Source organism: Enhydra lutris, unplaced genomic scaffold (assembly GCF_002288905.1).
Source record: "Enhydra lutris kenyoni isolate GAN:26980312 unplaced genomic scaffold, ASM228890v2 scaffoldscaffold112, whole genome shotgun sequence".
Lineage (NCBI taxonomy): Eukaryota > Metazoa > Chordata > Mammalia > Carnivora > Mustelidae > Enhydra > Enhydra lutris.
Window position 1 is genome coordinate 1990903 of NW_019154196.1, and position 22012 is coordinate 2012914.

General features: G+C 48.0%; 1 protein-coding gene and 3 non-coding genes across 9 annotated transcripts; 1 reads left to right on the forward strand and 3 right to left on the reverse strand.

The window, feature by feature from the left end:
- Positions 1 to 5554: 5554 nt before the first annotated feature.
- TRNAV-AAC lies at positions 5555 to 5627 on the reverse strand. Its single transcript has one exon. It is a non-coding gene; the product is annotated as a tRNA-Val (tRNA).
- Positions 5628 to 9862: 4235 nt separating this feature from the next.
- TRNAK-CUU lies at positions 9863 to 9935 on the reverse strand. Its single transcript has one exon. It is a non-coding gene; the product is annotated as a tRNA-Lys (tRNA).
- A 437-nt stretch (positions 9936 to 10372) lies between these two features.
- On the reverse strand, positions 10373 to 10445 carry TRNAV-CAC. The gene has a single exon. It is a non-coding gene; the product is annotated as a tRNA-Val (tRNA).
- A 1842-nt stretch (positions 10446 to 12287) lies between these two features.
- On the forward strand, positions 12288 to 21843 carry LOC111139674 (tripartite motif containing 41). Of its 6 annotated transcripts, XM_022492018.1 has the most exons (7): positions 12288 to 13154; positions 16752 to 16847; positions 18621 to 18851; positions 19416 to 19438; positions 19637 to 19764; positions 20243 to 20418; positions 20994 to 21843. In XM_022492018.1, the coding sequence occupies exons 1-7, from the start codon at positions 12345 to 12347 to the stop codon at positions 21132 to 21134; spliced, it is 1605 nt and encodes a 534-aa protein (XP_022347726.1). In that variant the 5' UTR covers positions 12288 to 12344; the 3' UTR covers positions 21135 to 21843. The 6 variants fall into 6 exon arrangements, with proteins under 6 accessions (XP_022347726.1, XP_022347723.1, XP_022347725.1 ...); XM_022492015.1 differs by having other exon boundaries at positions 18588 to 18851; positions 20243 to 21843; XM_022492017.1 differs by having other exon boundaries at positions 20243 to 21843.
- Positions 21844 to 22012: the final 169 nt, after the last annotated feature.

Consider the following 22012-nt stretch of genomic DNA (forward strand, 5'->3'; position numbering starts at 1 on the left):
TCCACACGTTACACTTTTTTTAACCCTTCATCTGTCTATAAACACTTGGTTGGGTTCCTTCTGCCTTTTTGGCTTTTGTGAATAATGTGGCTATTAGCATGGTCTGCAAATATCTGTTCAAGTTCCTGTTTTCACTTCTGTTGAGGATATACCTAGAAGTGGAATTGCAGAACATACGATATTTCTTTTTTTTTTCTTATTTTTCTTTCTAATTTTAATTCCAGTGTAACATATGGTATTTCTATGTTCAATTTTTTGAAGAACCGACCATAGCATTTTCCACAGAATTCCACAAAATGAGTTTTTAAAACATTCTTTTGAGTAGGTTGTACACTGTACTGTTCAAAAATTGTACCATACATAAAAATATTCAGCAAAAAGGGTCTGTCATCTTCCCTCCTTAGGTGACAATTTTTGTACCTGTTGTATACAGTCTTGCACAGTCATATATCTTTTGATGCAAATATATTTCTATTTTCCTCTATTTTATACAAAAAGATAATTATAACTCATATTTGAAGATCTTTGTATCTCAAGATGTAGAAAATTTTCTAAATCTTTTTTTTTTTTTGCAGCTGCATAATGTTCACCTGTAGATGACTCATAGTTTATTTAACAGATCATCTACCGGTGGACATTTGTATTTTTTCCAATCTCTTGTTATTATAATAAATTCTGCAGTAAATAAGTATGTAGTGTTGTTATTTTGCACTTTTGCACTCATATCTGTGGGCCAAATTCCTGGGAGTGAGATTGCTGGGTCAAGGTTTATATGTGATTGTAACTTTATGGAAATAAATCACTGGACTGTAGATCCTACGGGGTGATTGATAATCCTTCCTGCCAGCCATGAACCAGGTTGCCTATTTTTCCACTGCTTTGGTGACAACGGGCAGCTTTAACAAATCTGACATGACTCCATCCCCCCAAATTCCCTCACTGCTTGTCCTACAAGATAAGATGATATCCATTGCAGGGCACTGTCTGACGGGAAGAGGGGCCTTCTTTTTGCAGCTCACAGGAACATACTCAGGCAAAAGATTCTGAAGATCAGCGTCACTCTTATTTATGGCTTCTATAGGACAACATCATTTTTTCTTTTTTCAGGCTTGTTTCTGTGAAGGCTATCATGTTTTCTTCAAAACCATGATATCACTGCAAAGCCACGACACAACTGGAAAGGCCTACTCAATTATTTCTTATTCTGAGAATTTTCTCCCTTGGACAGAAAGAATCCAAGTAAATATAAGAAATTAAATTTGTATGTGATTTTTCCACTTGGTCTTGGTGTCATATGGGGCATATTTAAATTATTAGGTCATGCATGTGACTTGTGGTTTATGATAATTATATATAATTTATAATTTACTTATATAATTATATAAATATATAATCTACATATAAATAAATAAATAAACCATCCCCTTGAATATTTTCATTTAAAACCTCATTTGAGACAGAAAATTATCTCCTTGTTTAAGCTATTTACAGCTATTTTCTAGCTAGTCTAAAAATACTCCAATATCAGCTCTTTCTTTAACGGTCAGTGGTTTCCTTTTACTAGAGTTGGCAAAGCCTTTCTCTTAGGGTCTGTGTAGCATCAGGAGAAATGGTTCAACTACCATCAAATGCTGCCCTGTTTATAGTATATCACATTTGTTTGTGGGTGCAAAATCCCCTAAATAAAAGGCAGGTCTCGGTCACATTGTGTTGTCCTGGGGAATGTAAATTTGGGGCAAATAGGAAGACAAAATGTTAACCAGAGCAACCTAATTCTGGAGGACTGCATGCTAAAGGAACAGTGGCCAAATAGATGACCCAGAATGACCTGCTCTTCCATTTTGTGTCAGGACCAACTGGATTAAAATCACTGGATATTTTGGGAAACTCTCTCTGCTGTTATTTGAGATGTTTAACGTCCAAGGACTAAGGAAGGTTTTTTAATATGGAAAAGAACACGAACTTGTTGTGTGATTAATATTCAATTTATCTAGTTGTAAATGTTAAAACCTAGTTTTTCTCAAGGTTTGAAGTTCAATTTACAAATACTGGGGGTTTTTTTGTTGTTTTTTTTGTTTGTTTGTTTGTTTGTTTGTTTGTTTGTTTTAATCAAACCAGCAATTTCTGGAACAGGAAAAGTTACTAGTTCCTTTAACTAGTTCCTTCCCTAGTTCCTTCATGAATTGTGATTATCAAAAGGCATCATTCTGAACAACTGAGCCACTGGTGATATTTTCTCTTAGACATTCCAGGTGACAATTACGGACTGAACCCCCACTGAGTATGGAGGAGAAGGCGGCACTGATTAGGTCACAGCTGGAGTGGAGAGCCAGGAACTGAACCTCAGTTGCTGCTGTTGTCTCCCTAACCACCAACTCATAGCAGTTAGAAACACCACGTGTGTTGTCTACTTGCAATCTTCTGAATGAGCCTATGTGTTCATTCATCTGTCCTTAAAAACTCCATATCGAAGTCTTACTGTATTTCTCATTAGCCTGGAAGTCCTCTTAAGAGTATAGATCCGGTGTCCTCCACACATTTTTCTAACCGCTTGTAAACAAAATCAGCAGCTGGTGTGGAAGGAATCACCAGAATGCAGAGCCAGGGAGGTATGGCTGTGAATCCTTATCCTCCAAGTTCCTGGTCTTCCTTTTCGCCTTGAATCCACCAAGCACACTCCTACTTCGGAGCCTCCCAACCCTCAGCTCCCTCTCCCAAAGGCCTCTTCCCAAGATCTTTGAAAGGCTGGCTCCTTTTTTCCTGACTAAGCTCACCGTCACCTCTTCTGATACATCTTTCTTAGCCCTTCTCTAATGCTGTCCTCTGTTTGCTTGCCACTCTATCAGATCTCCCTCATTAATTTTCTCACAGTCCTTTTCACCCTCTGAGATAGAGCCAGTGGGGTGGGAAGAGATAAAATTGGAATTGTAGAAGAGAGAAAACTGAAGCTGGATGATGGGTACTTGGCATTTCATAATACCATTGTCTCTACTTTAAATTTCCTAATAAAAATATTTTTTAAATAAAGCAAAAGTTTATATACTTATGAGTGAGAGATTTAAAAAATTAAGTAATTTTGTACAGTAATGATATTGAGGCTTATTTGAAAAAATGTAAAGATCTAGCAAAAGCTACAGTTAAATAGAATGCTCAGTATTAACTCATGGCCTTTAAACTATTTCCCTAGGGTACTTGGAAGTGGGGGAATCAGAGACCTTGGACTCCATGCATTGTCCTGGCACTTAGATTTGGCCTTTTCTTTTACTCATCACTGAAAAAAAAAAAAAATTTGAAGCTCCCTGTACAACCTCCTGCATCCTAAGGCAGGAAATATTACAGAAGGATCCAAAGCATGAGTTGCTTCCAGGAAACAAAGATACTTTCAAATTGTGAGGGCAATGCTGAAAAGATAAAGTAGCCAATGTGAAGGGGCTCCCACTGATAAGCAGCTATAATTTAAGCATCAACAAGAGAATAATAGCATTAATTGAAACAAGATAAGTCTAGGAAAGCTTTAAATGACAATGTTAATGTCAATGTTAAATGACAAGTTAGCATTACGTGTAAGCCAGAAGAAGTATGACTCAAACTAGACAGCTTCCTGTGGAGCTTGTTGTCCCAGTCCAGCTTGTTTTTTGGTGTTAACTTTGTGGCTTTGGATTTGTTTACTGTCTCCACAAGGAGCAGGGATGAAAACTCTTAGGTTAGCTGAGGCACAAACAAAAATCCTTCTGGCAAGAGTGGCTGAGTGATAGTACTGACCTCCCAGAGTTCTGGGGCCACCAAGGAAGTCAGTTTGGAGGGTGTGCGGGAGACACTCCAGCAGTATAGAACCTGGGGTGAGGGGCATGTACTGACTCACCTCAACTCATTAAAACATGAAAAACAAAACAAAACAAAACAAAAACAGAAAAAATTGCATCAGCAGCAGAAGGAGAAGAATTCTCCAGGTGAGGTCCAGAATCCTTCCTTTTTCATTCCTCTGGGTCTCTTAAGTTCCATGGCTAATCCCTAGCCTTCATGGTGGGTGAGTTACATCTGTAAATTCTGGAACGTGTACAAATAAGTATGAAAGAGAAATGACAAAGAGATGGGCATTGATTTTTTTTTTTTTAGAACCTTATGCTCTTTTTGGTAATGTTTTGTCTGCATTTAAGATGTGTGAAACTTCAAAGGCAATGTCATTTACAACACTGGTGTTTTATTTGGCCTCCCAGTTTGATAGAAGTGCTGGGAAAGAAGCTGCTTGTCAGATGTGTTAAGCATGCCCCATCAGGTGTGACAGCATGAGCCCTATTTTCCAGGCGGGAAAGCAAGCTGCACTACAGAGGTGCACAGGGGTGCATCTCTACCGACATCTCTCAAGCCAGGAGCACTGGGCTTGGGGGGCTCCCCCAAAAGTCGCTTGGCTGCTTCCCTGAAGCCTTCACTTTCTTAGCCCCCTTGAACTCTAGAGCCTGCTTCTACACACCTGCAGCATCCCACAGGCTCCAGACCAACGAGCTGTAGGTGAGGCTGGGTGAAGAGGGCGCCTGGGTGAGACACCTCTGGAGGGACTGATGGTCCTTTTGACGGTTCGCCACCGCTGAGGAGAACACAGTGGGAGGAATGCAGAGTAGACGCCAGGTGGGTCTGCCTTAGGGGGCACACGGGGAGCGGCAGTAGGGCGCCACTTGGAGGAGTAAGGTTGGGCCCCCTGAAGACAGGTGAATGGAGGCCCCGAGTTGGGAGTGAAACCAGGAGGGTAGAAGAATTTAAACTTGCACGTGGGAGTGTCGGTGGTGTGGACTGGCCGCAGTCGCCGTTGGCCTCACCCAGCCAATCACTGACAGTCCGCGGGCAGAACCAAAGCTGCTTTCCCCGCTGGGCTTGATTGAATTTCTCTCGGTGCCCTGCGGCTTTTCCTCTCCTCCATCCTTTAGCTCCCACTTCTGTTTCCTGTACCCCCAGGTTCCCTCACCCTCTGTGAAGTGTCTGTACGTCAACGGCGTCACCTGGAAACCGGGGACAACAATGTTACGTACCTCCCGGGGTGGTTAGGCTCCTTTGAGGCGGACCCCTAAAACAGGACCGGACACCATCAGCACAGAGCGTGCACCTGGCGCGGTAATTAGCACCGCTACGGTCTTTCCTGAGAGTACTTTTCCCTGGCCTGACTTCCACCATATATTTCCAGCTCATGCCTGCTTGCACTTTTTAATATTTCATGTATGGTTGCGGGGGCTTCTTGCCTTTTGTTGCCTTTTAACCGGTCACGCTCGTTTAAGTTCTTTGAAGGAATGCTCCAAAGACATCCACCACCTTCTAATACCACAGACCTCGAGGCCTGGACTGTATTGGTTGAAGTGAACGGGTCAAGAATGAGAAAAGACAAGAGTACGTGCAAAACTATAAAAAGTATTCAAACATATATGCACGTACGTTCCAAAGACAGATGACTGAAGTAAACAAATTCACTGAAACTGTTCCAGATAAAGAGAAAGAAGGAAGAAAAAGAAAGAAAAGAAAAGAAGAGGAAAAAAAAAACAAAAAAAACAAACCAATGCCTTTCCAGTGTTTCCGCCCGGTTTCGAACCGGGGACCTTTCGCGTGTTAGGCGAACGTGATAACCACTACACTACGGAAACAGATAGCAATACATGTCTTTCGTGAGTCTAATAAGACTTACAGTCATGGGCACTGCCAGGGTCTCTACCTAACCCGGGAGGCAGAGTTCTTGGAACCGTTCCACGTGGGCCCCAGTAATATTGTCTAACTGCCCAGCTCCACCGATTAGTAGATCCGGAAACCAGTCACATTCAGCAACTCAAAACAAAACAGGGAATGAAAGAAAGCAGGCGTCGCAGCAAGGAAGGTAAATGCGGCTTTGGAGGTCTGAGACTAGATAATTCTCTCCATTTTGTCTCTTTCCTCTAGCAAGACAGCTCAAGGGTAAGTTTTCACCCATTTTGAGCTGGATTGACACTAACGATCTAAAGGATTAAGGAAATGGTAAACACATTCAAAGAATATGAGCTTTGAATATATTTCGTCAAAATGTAGATATAAATTAGCCAAAAATAAAATTAGTTTTACATATGCTTCAGAAATGATTGTTTCTTCTAAATTAGGTGGAATTATCTATTAAAAATAAAAAGGATATTGAAATATCAAATTCTAAGTCAATGTTATTTAAATAAAGCTGAAAATTTTAAATTTGAAATGTAATTAAATCTTTTAAGTATTTTCTAAAAATAAAACTAATCAATTCTAGCATTGAATGTCCATAATTGGGATGAGGCTTAACACATGGTATATGTAGATCTCTATATCTGCAAATGTAAGATTATTATTGATGATTTAATATTGCAAAATGGGGTTTTTTTTGGTCACCTATGCTGATTCTGGAAGACATGTGGAGACAGGAATTGGAATGGAGGCAGAGTTCTGCTGAGTCGGGATCTTGAGCATCTTCAGTTTGTAATCCCCTATCCACCAAACCACTGGGCAGGAGGTCCTCTTGTATGAGTCTAGTTCTCTCATCAAGATCACCAGGGGCCTGCAGGTGGCTCAATCCGTAGAGGCCTTACCACATTCCTTTACTAGACCATGTATGGAATTTGACTCTACAGATCTGTTCCTCTTTTTTTTTGTACATCTTGACTCCCTTGGCCTCAGTGGAAGCTTCATTGCTAGCTTTACTCCTATTCTGACTCCTCCATCTGTCTACTCAATACTATCTCCCTGGAGAGTCACACTGCGATTGACAGCTTGACCTAACCTCTACCCCACCCATCTGTGGCTCCAGCAAAGACAGCTCTCCCCAAGCTTCAGATCCATGTGTCTTGGACGTGTTTCGACATGTCCAACCTGTTCAAGACTGAACTCCTTACTTCTCTCTCACCCCCCACCCCACTCCTTAGTGTTAGAAGGTGGAGAGCCAGTAATGTATACTCTAGAGTGAGAAGGCACATTAAGAGGGAAAAAATAAAGCAAGCCACTCTGTATCACTTATGGAGAGTTTCATTCAGGGTAACTTACTGATAGGGACTATGGGTGGGAACAGACCATCCAGGCGGTGCTGTGCCATTCTCCACAGCTATTCTCTGTGCAGTCCAGACCTTAATCCCTAGATTTTATGGAATGAGGAGTATGGTGGTGAGGTCACAGGGTAGTTATCTAAAGTGGTGCCATCTGTACATCAAAGGATCTCTACTAGTTACCTAGAGTGGTGCCTTCTGTGTGCCACTTTAGGGAAGATCAGAACAAGCCTTCCCAAATTCTGTGTCATGGCATTAATTAACGTCCACGGGCCTGGAACATGTAGTGGGAGGGAGGTCATTGCCCTGGCTTGAAGAGGATGGAGGGCCAAAAGTGGAGTCAGTGTTGGCCGTACTCCTGCCCTCAGACTTTGATTTCTGTTACTAAACCATCTAAAGCAGAACCCAAGGAGCCCCCTCTCCTGCCCAGGTATAAACCATGCACCTAGCTCCTTCACCCACTTCTCCCATCTGACTGCTGCCTCCCCACTGCTGTGCTAACTGCTTCCTGTCTAGACCATGACTGTGTACCTCCAGTTCCTCTCTCTGACTCAGTCTCACTCCCGTCTCACCTTCTGGTCACCGTTCCTGAAGGATTTACCTTCTGAAAGGTAAATCAGAGAGAGTTCTTCTGCCTCCATGGCCACCTTTGCCAAGGAGGAGAAAGACCAAAACTCCTACTTTCCTTGTGTTTGCTGAATGTCTGAACTGATCAGCGCTTGCCTCTTTTGTGCTAAGAGCAGCGGATCACTTACCATGTGGAGGCCAAGAAAAGGCTGTACCCACCTCGAGTCTAGCCCTGACATAAGTACAGCCATCTTGACAAAGCAAAAGCTGGCACCTTGCACCTCGCACCTCCTCTCCACCCGCTCCCCTCCCCTCGGTAGTATGTGTGACATTCCCCAGGCACCCCTGGCTGCCCTAAAGAAAAACAAATAGTTAACTTGCAGAGATCACAATTCTGCAAGACAGGAGTCTCCCTTGGTTTACAAAAGTCCTAGAGATTTATAACAAAGAAGCTATCTTAACAATGTCGCCCTCCCCACCATAAAACTAAAGGAGGCTGAGGCAGAAGGAAATGTAAATAAAGTTAAATTTCTTCTAAACCTAAATCTCACTAACAAGGACACTTGAGAGGAGAAATGTGAAACTTTATCTCTAAACCTCCAAGATTGTGTCAGCAATCATTCCCAAGCATATCACCCACTGATATACATCTAAAGGGTCTCACGAGAAGATTTTTATTACTGGTAATGAATAACCTTTTCCCCAGACTATAGCTGGCCCCTCAAGGTCCTGGAGACCTCGCTTCCAAAATTCCTTAGAGACTTACTTCATCCAGAACCCCCTTTGTCCTCACCCACCGCCGAGTCCACCCCTACTCTGCCTTTTAAAAACTCTAACTGTAATCTGGCTTGGGGTCCAAGTCCCTACTCTGCTGTGTCGGGTATACTTGGGCCCAAGCTTAAGCTTGTCAAATAAACCCTCGTGTGATTGCATCAGTGCTTAGCTCCTTGGTGGTCTCTCGGATGCAAAAACTCGGGCATAACAACCAGAGGGATTCCCATTTGGGCCTGGCTGGAGGGGCAACCGTGGAAGCAGTGGAGGGGAAAGAGAAGCAGGAATTGTAGCAAAAAGCTCCAGCGGGGATGCCCCTAGCTTGCTGGGAGATGGCAACGGGATGCCTGTCCGCTTTGGCTTCCCCTTAATGAAAGCCAGGATCTTTTAGGATGTTTTCCATTTCCAGGGAAGAAGGTTAAAAAAAAAAAAAATTAAAACCCTGAAACTACAATTTGCAAATGAATCCACAAATATTTGTCCAAGAAAAAATGTCAAAGTTGAAACTCCTGGGACACAAGCTTATTTAGGACCATTAATTCCAAGCTAAGACCATACAGTAAAAGTAAGTCCCATGAGCCAGTAGGACTGTACCAGCAAATCTGCCTATTTTACAAACTTTGGCCAATTCCTGTCCAGACAGCCCTTATACGGTGTCAGGCTAAACTTCCCCTAATTCCTGTCTTCGACACAGGATTCTCAAGACTGACGGCGATTCAGCCCTCTGCTTAGCAAGTCCAGCAAACCAGCTTTGTGCCTGATAGACTTCTCCGGCGGTCTGACGGGTATCCAGGGAAACTCGTACATACAGAAACCCTGAAAACGGACTGAATTTGCAGGACTGGAAAAGCAGTTCAATTGAAGTTAAGGAAGAATTTTCTGAAGAGACCAGTAAACTGACGATGTTCGTGCTAGGGTTTTTCCAAAATAAAGGATATTTTTACATGCCTCTCTGTGTAGGAGCAACATTTCCCAACAGATGGACCCTTAAAAAGAGGAATGCACTGAAAAGGAGGGCCTCCCATCGGGAAGGGCACTCTTGTCTCCCTGGAAAAAGACCCCGCGGCGCGGCGAGAGCGCGAGAATGCTCAGCCTCTCAGCCATCCAGTAAAGTGGTCGCGAATCGGGCGGCCGTTGGGTCCCCCTCAGCTTCCGGGAGCCCCGCCGCACCCTGCGCTCCTACGCGCTGCGGACACCGGACTGCCAGTCCAGTTCACAGACGGGGCCCCATCCGCCTCGATCATAGGCGGGCGGACTTCAGCGAGCGGAATGGTGGCCCAAGGAGCAGGCCCTGGGGGGAACTTACCCGCGGGCAGCAGCGACCGCGTCCTTGCTGCCTAAGCCAGCGGGGGCCCGAGCGCTGGGAGCAGTCTCTAGCTGGGCTACCGGCAGCCACCTGCCTAGTTCCCGCGCGCCCTGCCAGGGGGGCCGAGTTCCACTCGCTGCGGGTCTGGAGAGAACCTCGTTTCAAAAGTTCTTTTTTTCCCCCTTTTCAAAATTACGTGCGCCCAACGTGGGGCTCGAACCCACGACCCTGAGATTAAGAGTCTCATGCTCTACCGACTGAGCTAGCCGGGCACATACACGCACTTTCTATTCTATCCTAGAAGACTGAAATGCCCACGCAGGGACGAGGCAAATATGGAGCACCTGTGTGTGTCCGACCATCCTCGTGACTAGGGCTGGAGGAGCCGACGATAAGGCTGCCCCAACCCGGGAGAGGAGGCTCTGCGCACGCTTGTGGGGGAAGAGCAAGAGATCAGCTGAGGAGCGAGCCTCAGTTTACATTGGAGAATTTATGGAGGGCGCGCTCCGTGCTGTCCCGTTTTACTGCCTGTCTCCAACAAGAAAAAGAGGGAGATGTGCACATGTCCTTTCCTCTGCGTGACCCCAGCCCCTTCCCTCCTTGGGGTGCAGGAGGGGCGCGAAGTGACCACAGACCATCCTCTGCGTGACCCCAGCCCCTCCCCTCCTTGGGGTGCAGGAGGGGCGCGAAGTGACCACAGACCAAAAGTTGTTTCCGCCCGGTTTCGAACCGGGGACCTTTCGCGTGTGAGGCGAACGTGATAACCACTACACTACGGAAACAGACGCTAATCAGTCTTGGCAAACACCACCCTGAAGCTACACAGGGTCAGGAGTGACAGGGTTGTACGAAGCCGGGGCTCCGAGCGGCGCGCGTTCCCTGCGCTGGCGGCCGAGCTGTGTTCGGGGCTCGCTGCCACACTTCTCCGGGCACGGCCTCGTCTGGTTGCTCACCCACGAGCATTGCTGGTTCGGACGTGTTCAGCCACCCTTCTGAGGAAGCGGGCGTCCTCCGGGCGCGTCCCCACGGGCGGCAAAGCGCCTCCAGGACCGGGTGAGTAGCGCGCGCGCCCAGTCCGGGCATCCCGCGGCGGCGGCCGGCGCTCCCCGGGAAGTCGGCCCGCGAAGAACGCTCCTGTCGCTGCCCCTGCAGGCTTCCCTGTCTTGTTTCATTAAAGGAGAAATTCTTCAGAAGCCTCGGGTATTGTTTCGGTCACCCCAAAGGTGTATTTGACGGAGACGCCCTGCGTCCCAAAGCGGCACTTTTAGTCACACAGTCCCGCAGCCTGGACGGGAGCCTCTCGGATAAACTGAGCACCGCAAACCCGGTTTGACGCCCTGCTCTCGGGCTGGGCCGCGCGCACGCACACCTCGAGGCGGTGTGGGCACGGGGCGTGCGTGGCGCCCAGCGCCAAGCTTCATCGAATGAACCGACGGCCCCAAACTCACCCACCGTGTGCTCAACAACCTGCTAACCGCTTTGAAATGACGGTGACTCTAATTTCACAAAACCCTCTGACAGGGACGCTTGCCCTTACTTTACATGAGCAAACGCAGGACGACAAAGTTACCAGATACACCCGACATCCCGTCCCGTGTTGCAAACGGTAGCATGGTTCTACACTTCTCAGCACCTCGCTTTCCTCACCTCATGACACATCCTGAAGAGGATTCCCTTTCTACAGCTAAAGAGTGTCTCACTGTGTGAATGTTCAAGTCATGATTTCGCTCCTCCTTTACGAAGGAGCAGTTGAACGACTCGTCTGAACGATACGGCAGCTAGCTCACGGCAGTTCCTCAAACGCGCGTGGAAACGCCCACTGCGTTGGGGGAGGATGGGCAAGGACTCCGATCCCCGCCCCGAGCCCTCTCCGAGGAACTCTGAGTTCCCAAACAACAAAGTCCGCGGCCTAGAAGGGCCGGAAGTACTTGAGGATGCTCAACGGGACCCGCCCCTCCGCTTCCGGAATCGGCTGTGGGGAGTCCCTGGTGTAGTCGTCCGTGTTCGGTTAGTAGGATGGCGCCGGGCCGACGCGGTCACGGCACCGAGAGCGGACAGCCGCTAAGCGCTTCCGCCGTTCCCCGAAGTTTACCCCCAGTGTTGGGGGATGGGGGAGGCCGGATCTTCCAGGTCGTCCGCGTTCCCTGCTCCTTCATATTACAGAGACGAGGGCCTCCATCGTTCTAGCCCTCCCGCCCTGTTCCCGTGTGCCTGCTAGAGCGTCTCCTCGCCGTTTCCTGTCGCCCAGGGGCCCGGGAGGAAAGAAGGGGGCGTAGCGCTACCGCGGAGGGAACTCGCGAGCTTAGGAGACTCGCAGACACCGGAAGTGTTGGAAGGAAGACCGGAAGTGAGGGGGCGGAGCCAGGAAGTGAGGAGGGGCGGGGGTTTATGAGGAGGCCAAGGGAGCGTTGGGACAGATTTGCACTCAGGGCCACCTGAGGGACTTGGCTGTATCGCTGAGCTCTGTACCCTCCACTCGCAGAGACACGGTTGTCGTCTAGGAGTAGGGAACTCTGTGTGGAGGGGTGGGTTGTCGGGAGGACCTTCCTCTGTCTGCGCTTGAGGCAAGGTGTGGAGAGGCGGGGTGGGGGTGGGGCCGGGTCGTCAGGGCGTCTGAGAGGGAAGACCCCCGCCCCCAGCCCCCCCCACCGCCCATCTACACTGGCTGACTGGACACTAAGATGGCTGCCGTTGCCATGGCACCCAACCCTGTGCAGACCCTTCAGGAGGAGGCGGTGTGCGCCATCTGCCTCGATTACTTCACGGACCCCGTGTCCATCGGCTGCGGGCACAACTTCTGCCGAGTGTGTGTAACCCAGTTGTGGGGAGGGGAGGATGAGGAGGACAGAGACGAGTTGGACCGGGAGGAGGAAGAGGAGGACGGAGAGGAGGAGGAAGTGGAGGCTGTGGGGGCCGGTGGGGGGTGGGACACCCCCATGCGGGATGAAGACTATGAGGGCGACATGGAGGAGGAGGTCGAGGAGGAAGAGGAGGGTGTGTTCTGGACCAGTGGCATGGGAGGGTCCAACTGGGACAACATGGACTACGTGTGGGAGGAGGAGGACGAGGAGGAAGATTTGGACTACTACTTGGGGGACATGGAGGAGGACCTGAGAGGGGAGGATGAGGAGGACGAGGAGGAAGTGCTGGAGGAGGACGAGGAAGAGGAGCTAGACCCCGTCACCCCACTGCCCCCGCCTCCAGCCCCTCGGAGGTGCTTCACCTGCCCCCAGTGCCGAAAGAGCTTTCCCAGGCGGAGTTTCCGCCCCAACCTGCAGCTGGCCAACATGGTCCAGGTGATTCGGCAGATGCACCCAACTCCTGGTCGAGGGAGCCGTGGGAGCGAGCAGGGCATTTGTCCCAAACACCAGGAAGCCCTGAAGCTCTTCTGCGAGGTGGATGAAGAGGCCATCTGTGTGGTGTGCCGAGAATCCAGGAGCCACAAACAGCACAGCGTGGTGCCGTTGGAGGAGGTGGTGCAGGAGTATAAGGTGAGAGAAGTAGAGGATGGGAGTTTAGTGGGGGTGGAGAGGAAGTAAGAGGAGCTGGGAAAAGGAAACATGTCCCCTCCTAACCCCAGAACTTCATGCCCTGGTGCGCTGATTCTCCTTTTAGCACTTAACTGGCCTCAAGGTGGGTTAGACTGAGAAGGATCCTGCACACAGACAAAGCAGAACAGTGAAGAAGACCAGGAAGATTGGCTTCCTCAAAAGAAATTGGGCAAAGCCCAGGTGATAGCATATCATTGGGTTGCATCTCTTAGGAAAAGCACTCCTGTTTCCCAATTCCAGTGTCTCTTAAGTGTAGGAGTGCAGGTGACAGGCTCCTCAGGCTTTACCACCAGTCTCATTTTCCTCTGGATGAGTCTTCACTCTGTCCTTGACTCAGACCCCTAGAGTTGGGAATTAATTGGGGCCTCAAGGAAAAAGAAAGTGCCTTAAGGAGCAGGAATGTAGAAATGATTACTAGTGTCATACACAGATACTCTGCACTTGCCATTTGATGGGCTTCTCACCTACCCCCGATAGGGCTTGTTTCTCCTCACGGACTTTTGCTGGATCTGCATCAGTCTATGTACTGACTAGAACTTACCTTTCCTGAGAACGCAGGGGAAAGGGAGATGCTTCTTAAGTCAGAAGACCGGGCTCTGCACTTGGGAATATTCACTCAGGCATCTCTGAAAGTTTTGGAACTCTAGTTTCTCCAGGATTAAAAGTTAATTTTTAGTGAACAGTTAACTTATGATGTACACCAGGAACTGTACTAAGCACTTTTCATGGACTGTCTCATTTAAAACTCAAAACAATTGTGTAAGTTTGATATAGTTTCTATCCCTGTTTTACAGGTTAGGAAACAGATTTAAGTAATATACACAGGGCCACACAGTTACTAGTAAGTGATGGACTTGGTTATGATCCCCCTCCCCTGTGCCTGCGCCCCTGCATACTGTTAACAGTGTCACCACCATTTAGATGTCTTGTTTGACTTTCCTGACATGTGACTTCTTGGAGTCTGATTCTAGTTTGGTTAATACTTTGCACCGTACTTCTGGCCTTCAGTCTTTGGGGATATAAGTGAAGATCTGTCTATGAGACAGCCAGCACAAATAGCACCACTTAGTGAAAGCTGGGATTAGTTTGAAATAGTGGGTCCAGGAGGAAGAGAGGGTAGCTCCCATGTGCGGAACTTTTTTGTGTTATGACCCATGTTTTCATATCTTCTCACACAGTAACCTCATTTAGGTAATCTTATCATTACCCTAATTTTAGAGTAACCAGTCTAGAACTTCTCAGCTATGAGTAACAGCTAAGACAAACCTAACATCCTTTCATGACAAGTAACTGTTTCTTCCACGCAGTGATTGTCCCAGTTACTGGGGGAGTTTTCAAAAGTACAGTGGGCCCTACCACTCGAGATTCTGAGTCAGAGACAGGGAGATTATCAGAATATCTTTAAGAAAGCCCAGTGTAGCATGGGAATCACTGTATTGGTAACATCACCTGTTTTTTAAACACTGCATTATTGGGGAAAGTTGTGATCTCCTTTTGTCCTTTTTTACCTCTCTCTCTCTCTTTTTTTTTTTTTTTTGACTCCTAGTTTACCATACACATCGATGGACAGTCAGTTTGTTAACTGAATCTTGGGGTGGACTCTTCATGGGCGTTCCACCCCTTCTCCACCCTCCTCCTACAGGACTCTTCTGAAGAGCTTCTGAAACTGGATTTTAATTTGTGTTAGCCACATCTGTTGTATGCCAGCCCAGTAGGGATTTGCAGTTTGAGGAGGCCATATAGATGCAAATAATCTGCCATTAACTGATCAGCAGATGTAAATACATAAGTTTTACTATATAGAACTAAATTGAGTGATTCCTTTTCTAACTTACAGGCTATGTTATGGGCAGATAGTTAATCCTTTTCAAATATGTACATTAACTAGCACTAGCTTGAAACAGTGTTGTTTTGTAGAAGTATTTCTTTATTGAATAGGTAATAATACAAATGATGTTTAAATAAAGCTCCTAAAAAGTTGAAAGCCCTTGATAATTTTTCTTAAATCGTACTCTGTTTGGATTTGTGCTTATGAATTTTTTGTCAATTTTCCAGTATTTAGGAAAAATATTAAATGAGAAATTTAAGCATCATAAATTCTGAATAGAGTTGGAGAAAAGTAGAAAGTAGTATGAAAAGAGAATTTTGTAGTTCATGCTACTTTCATGTTAGTGATTACTTGTAATATTTTTAATGTTGTTTTTTCTACAACCACTTATCCTGTGCAACAACTGCCTTTTGTACTCTGGGTCAGTAACCTCTTTAGTTCAAGGGTCATTATCAGGTTGTCATTGGCAGCTTAGACACAGGTAGAGAATATTAGATAACAGTTACTGATCTTTGGTACATGCCAGACTGTGTGAAGCATACTGTCCATTAGGTAGATTCTGTTATTACCAATTCCCGTGTAAGGTGAGGAAACTTGAAGTGTAGCTTGCATCAGGTCACTTGGATACATTCAGGTTTAGATTGGAGTCTAGACTTAAGATCTTCTGCCCTGTACTGCCTCTCAAGGAAAGGAGAGAGAAAGGCAGAAGTAGTAGGAAACATTGAAAAGGGAAGAAAACAGGTTGGGCCCATCTCTGGTCTCTAACAGTCTTTTAAAGATAAAGATTCTGTTACAAGTGATTGGAACATAGAGCTCAATGCATATTGGCTGTGAAGATTAAAACCATAGGAAGAGAGGATTTTTGTTCTTCAGTTAGTAAGTGAGTGGGAGAGAAATGGACAGGGAGGCATAGAAATCATGTGGGGCCCCTGCCCCCCTATCTTGGGGGAAGCATACTTAAAAATCATGACAGTGCCTCAGAAGTATTATAAAGGTTGTATTCATGTTCCTTGGGGTGACAGGAAGTGGGGGCAGGGAGGATCTGGACCATGGTCCGGTAGCTGGGTTTTAAAGGAAAAATGCCTTGGGCCAAATGGCGAAAGGCAATCCCAGGTAGAGGGAGCAGCATGGATAAAGATATGGAATTACATTCAGGAAAAGACAGGTAGTTTTATGTGGCTAAAACTAAGAATCTGTATTAGAAAGGGTTAAGTAGAGGAGAGGAGGCTAGAAACTTAGAGGCAATGAGGGCCTCATATTTTGCAGATGGTGGAGAACCACAGAAGGATCTTTAGGACAGGAACAAAATCGTCAGAGAAGTTTTTAGAGATGAAAGTTACAAGGAAGATTGCTAATGAGGGGGAAAGGACCATAGGCAGGAACATCATACAGGAGGACTTCATGTGATGAGGGCTTCAAGCCAGGTCCACCCAACTCTGAGTATGGAGCCTGTAGTCCTCAGAATCCTACTTTTAGAGGATCTGGGGTTCTGTACATGGCTTCTGTACATGGGTACAGGCAGAGTATTGGAGGCATTTGTCATTTGAAGAGAAGAAAGGGGAGGAAGGGAGTATGATGCTTATTTGATACCTGTGGTGGGGATCAGGCTTTGGGCCCCAGTGCACTGCAGAGAGGATGGGGCAGATGGGCACTGAAAGCAGGTGCCTCTCCCATCCCAGACCTCTAACCTTCCTTTCCCATTCCCTCAGGCCAAATTGCAGGGGCACGTGGAACCACTGAGGAAGCACCTAGAGGCTGTGCAGAAGATGAAGGCCAAGGAGGAGAGGCGGGTGACAGAGCTGAAGGTGGGTGAATGTCCTTGATAGGGCTGACTGGCTCTGTAATCTGGGCAGGGAAGATGGGCTGCATACGCTCAAAAGTGGTGACTAGATTCCCTGAAGAGAGGCAGCCGAGGCCTGGGAGAGAAGTAAACATATTCTCAGGATCTGGAAGAGAGAGGGGCTTTGGATGGTAGAGAGTGTGTTTGTTTCTAGGTTCCAAAATAGAGTGGTAGCAGGCCTGGTGAGGAGAGGTTGGGTCCCTGGCCCAGGGCTGCAAAAAAGCAGGCTTACCACCCAGACACCTCGCTCCAGGCCCAGTCCCCACCACAGCAGATAGCACAGAGGGCAGAGGTGAGCAAGGAAAATCCATGTAACAGCCATCAGAGAAGTTCCCAGTTCCGGGGAACTATACAGTTCCCAGGATAGATGGCAGAGCAGCCCTGAGCAGGAGAGGGGGTACCAGGGTGTTTAATGGAGGATAGAAATTTGTGACTATTAGCATGGCAGAGACTGAGTCTTTTCAGTCCAGTGTTTCTCAGCTGTTTCTCATGATTGATCACTCCTCCCCAAAGAGTATTTTTAGATATTTTTTCCCCTAATATCAACCCCTCACCCCCAACTCTGTACCTGTTTTTGTAAGGTCAGCAAGCACTGAGAATGGCTTGGCACTGAGCTTTGGAGACCAAGCCTCTTCCCTCATCTCTCCCGTGCCTACTGCCCTGGTCAGTGAGGGGTCTTGCCACTTCCCAGGGCTTGTGCTTATTTTTTGTACCTACATATTAGGTCCCTGTGCAACTGCCAGGGACCAAGTAGTGGAATCTGAGTCTGGGAGTCACGGAGTCCTCTTGCCCCTAGTCAGATACTCAGATTGTGACTTCTGGCGTCCTGGGTTGCAGAGAGATGATGTCAGGATCTGAGCGTCTCTGGGACAGAGGGTGAAACTGACTTCCTTCACTCACTTGGTCAGTCAGAACTTCCTTTCCCCTCTCTGGCCTGCTATACTATGTCCCAAGAATGTCTCTAGCTGATGGGTGGAAAGCATGACCTTATCTAAGAGTCCCCAGCCCAGGCAAATGGGATGAGAGTGAGCAGAAGTTTTCTGTCATTACATTTAGAAGTACCTACACCATGATGCCCATGATTTTGCCTCTTGGCTGTTAAAATGTAAAATATTATTTGGCTCTTTATAGGAAAAGTTCGCTAGACTCCTGATCTAGAAGGATTAGGTGACTTTTCTCAGGTCATTAGTGGTATAGTCAAGATCTTAACTTGACATCTTGATTCCTGAATTTTTTATTCATTCATTTCAAAAAGTTCTTACTAAGTACCTACTTTGTGGTTGGTACTCTTCCAGGGTCTGAGGACCTTGTGGTAAACAGAGATTATGCAGTGGTGGAAAAGGATGTTAAAAGATACTTCAATGTAAACATACTTATAAATTAAGATTAATGCCATGATATACAATGATACTTATGGGGGTGGTCCTGATTTAGATCTGGAGGGGAGGGAAGACTTCTCTCTAGGAATATCTTTAAGCTTAGACCAGAAGGATGAATGAAGTTAGTTAGCCAGGGTGGAGATAAGTTGCAGACAGAAATTGTTGAGTTTGAGACCAGTGTGCTGGGGGTGTGAGAGTGGTGTCCGGTAAGGCTGGGAGGTGGGGAAGGGGACAGGGGCCTCTTTCCATTTGGGATGTAGGGCTCCGTTACCTTGGTTGAGGGGCAGCAGTTGCAAAATTGGAAGTTTATGTTTCTGTGTGTTGAGGTGGTATCCACCATCCCCTTTGCATCATCCCAGAGCCAGATGAAGTCAGAGCTGGCAGCTGTGGCCTCGGAGTTCGGGCGGCTGACACGGTTTCTGGCTGAAGAGCAGGCAGGGTTGGAGCGGCGCCTCCGAGAGATGCATGAAGCCCAGCTAGGGCGTGCAGGAGCAGCAGCCAGCCGCCTGGCAGAGCAGGCTGCCCAGCTGAGCCGCCTGCTGGCTGAGGCCCAGGAGCGGAGCCAGCAGGGGGGCCTGCGGCTGCTCCAGGTGAGCAGTGTCCCCTTCCTTATCACCCCTTCTCCCCAAAACCCCTATTTGCTCTGTCAGGCAGTGCTTACCAAACATCTGTTAAGAGCTGCCTCTCTCCTCATTGAGAGGCCCCCACAATGATTTAACCTAAGACCAAAGGTTTTTTGAGGCTGGGGACAGAGTTAATGCCAAATGTGGTGTGCGTGTGATTATACCCAGTGAAAAGAAAGAAGATCCAATTGTAGAATGAGGGTTTTAAAGGAGAGTTGAGGAAAGAAGTTTTGACAGAGATATCCTGAAAAAGATTCACAAGTCATGTTGTGAAAATTCTTTTACTGGGGTTGAAAATTCTGTTACTGGTCTCGTAACAGATTGAGATGAATTAGGTGTGCTGAGGCATAGGGATGATTGAGATAGACATACGCTTATTGAGGGCCTTGAGGATGCTTTTTCTTACTCCCTGTTCAAGTTCAGTCCTTTCTCTGGCTGGAATCAGATTGGGAGAAAGGAGCTGTCTCTGTGCAGCTGACTCTCTCTTTGTCTCTTTTTCCCTCTCCCTCTTTTTGTTTCTGTTATTCCCAGGACATCAAGGAGACTTTCAATAGGTGTGTTGCCACCCTTTTCCTCTGTGACCCAGTGGCATCTGGTTCCCCATCCCTACCTCTCTTGGATATCCCGCTCCTTTCCTTCCTTCCCCAGGACCCGAGTTTCTGCCTCTGGACCCTCCTCTCCTTCCCCTCAGCTTTTGTTCTTCCCTCTGGGAATATCATGGTCCCACCCCCTGCCCGGTCCCCTTCCTCCAGGTGTGAAGAGGTACAGCTGCAGCCCCCAGAGGTCTGGTCCCCTGACCCGTGTCAACCCCATAGCCATGACTTCTTGACAGATGCCATCGTGAGGAAAATGAGCCGGATGTTCTGTCAGGCTGCCCGAGGTAGGGAGGTCACTTTTACGACCTTCCTTTCCCTTTCCCTTTATAAACCTGAGATTGGGTTCTGAGCGGGGGTTAGATCGGGGCCCCAGGCGGGGGGAGATTGGGGCTGAAGTGGAGCAGGATACAGGTAGGCTGCTTGGGGCCTCAAGCCAAGAGTAGCTTTTATCCTAGACCAGGTAGGTGGGGGAGGGGGAGGGAGGGAGGAGGGGTGGGTAGCAAGAAGAGCCAGGGCCACAGGTTAGACCCGTCCAGTGTCCTGGAAACAAGAATGGAAGCAAGAAGTGGAGGCCATAGAAACTCAAGTCTGGCTTTTAGGATGGGGTGGGGTGAGGATACCTGGAAGCCTGGGAGGGAGGGAGGCAAGGGGTGGACAGCAGGAAAGGCTGAATCTTAGAGTTGGCTACTGATGGGGAAAAAGTTGTTCTTTTGTTCAGTTGTTCTGGCGTATTTGTCCTTCTCCCCTCACCCCCACCCCAAGTGGACCTGACGCTGGACCCTGACACGGCTCACCCAGCTCTGATGCTGTCCCCTGACCGCCGGGGGGTCCGCCTGGCAGAGCGGCGGCAGGAGGTTGCTGACCATTCCAAGCGCTTCTCAGCCGACTGCTGCGTATTGGGGGCCCAAGGCTTCCGCTCTGGCCGGCACTACTGGGAGGTAGAGGTGGGCGGGCGGCGGGGCTGGGCGGTGGGCGCTGCCCGTGAATCGACCCATCATAAGGAGAAGGTGGGTTCTGGGGGGTCCTCTGTGGGCAGCGGGGATGCCAGCTCCTCACGCCATCACCATCGCCGCCGCCGGCTCCACCTACCCCAACAGCCCCTGCTCCAGAGGGAAGTGTGGTGTGTGGGCACCAACGGGAAACGCTACCAGGCACAGAGCTCAACGGAGCAGACACTGCTGAGCCCAAGTGAGAAACCACGGCGCTTTGGCGTGTACCTGGACTATGAGGCTGGGCGCCTAGGCTTCTACAATGCGGAGACTCTAGCCCACGTGCATACCTTCTCAGCTGCTTTCCTGGGCGAGCGTGTCTTCCCTTTCTTTCGGGTGCTCTCCAAGGGCACCCGTATCAAGCTCTGCCCTTGATTAGCCTGCCACCCGCAGGGGCCCCTCTGGTTAGCACTTGGGGGGCGGGTGGTGGTGGAGGGTGGCCCATAAGTTTGGGGGCTCAAAGGCTCCTTCCACTGTTTGTTGCTTCCTGCTCCCCTTTGACCCAGGCCCGCTTCTCCCTCTAGGAGTCTAAAGAACCCTCCTGGCCTGCAGCTCAGCCTTCTCTCACCTGCAATGTCTGTCCAACAGGTCTGCATGGGTCCCTGATGAGAACAGCTGCCTGGTTTCCCTTCCCTCTATCCACCCAGGGGTCTAAGTTTGAGTAGGGGATGAGGGGAGATGTAACTCCATTACTTAACTTCCCTTTCCCTGCCCCTGCTCTTCTACCTTGTCAGTTCCCAGGCTGGGGGTACTTGGGCAAGACACAGGTCTGCTCCCATTCCATTTTCTGATGCAAATTTTAGCTAAGGGATTTGGAAGCTTTTTGGGGAGGCAGGTTGGGTGAAAGGGTAGAGCTGGGTAATAAATGTCTATACTCTCCAGGGGAAGTAGGAGGGATTCTGAACTCCTTCCATCCCCAATTTCTACCTCCATAGACTGGCCAGAATTTAGCTTGAGAGCTCTGGAATGGTTGACATGATTGAAACTATATACCATTGTATCACCCAATAAATTATTTTCTCCCCCTTCCTTTTTTCCAGCACTCAAACTAGGAGTAAAGCTCACCCCACCCAACCCCTCCAGGTCTTTTCACTGCCAGGCTCCTTTCCCCTTTGCTCAATGGAGTTCCTTGTGTCAGTTTCCAGCCTCTTCATGTCTTTAGTTTTCTCCATTTGGTGAGCCCTGACCAGGAGCCTGGGGACAGGGGTTTGGATCCCCAGAAGAGCCTTGGGTATAATCTATTTTTCTAGTAACCCCTTGCCTTCTGTCACTTGTCAGCTTTTGTCCTCTACTTTGATGACAGAGGTCAATTTATGTTCCTGGGGAAAAGGGAAGATGGGTTGTGTTGTGGAAATAAAAAGTTTATTTGCTTCTTTTGTGGAGTCCTTTCCTTTAGATGAGCAAAACCAGGATGAGACAATCTCCATAATAAGCCAGTTCTGTGATGCCAGACAACTGAGGACTGATTATACTTTCCCGTGATAACCTGCCTTTTGCACTGGTCACCCCTTTCCCAGGTGTCATCTTATTCCCAGATGGTGGT

What these genes read in the sequence shown, in the direction of transcription:
- LOC111139674 (XM_022492014.1), top strand. Translation starts at nt 12,345, where the DNA reads ATGGCTGCCGTTGCCATGGCACCCAACCCTGTGCAGACCCTTCAGGAG. An exon ending in AGGTGGTGCAGGAGTATAAG is followed by an intron (nt 13,155 to 16,751) that starts GTGAGAGAAGTA and finishes CCATTCCCTCAG; the next exon opens with GCCAAATTGCAGGGGCACGT. An exon ending in GGCGGGTGACAGAGCTGAAG is followed by an intron (nt 16,848 to 18,620) that starts GTGGGTGAATGT and finishes GCATCATCCCAG; the next exon opens with AGCCAGATGAAGTCAGAGCT.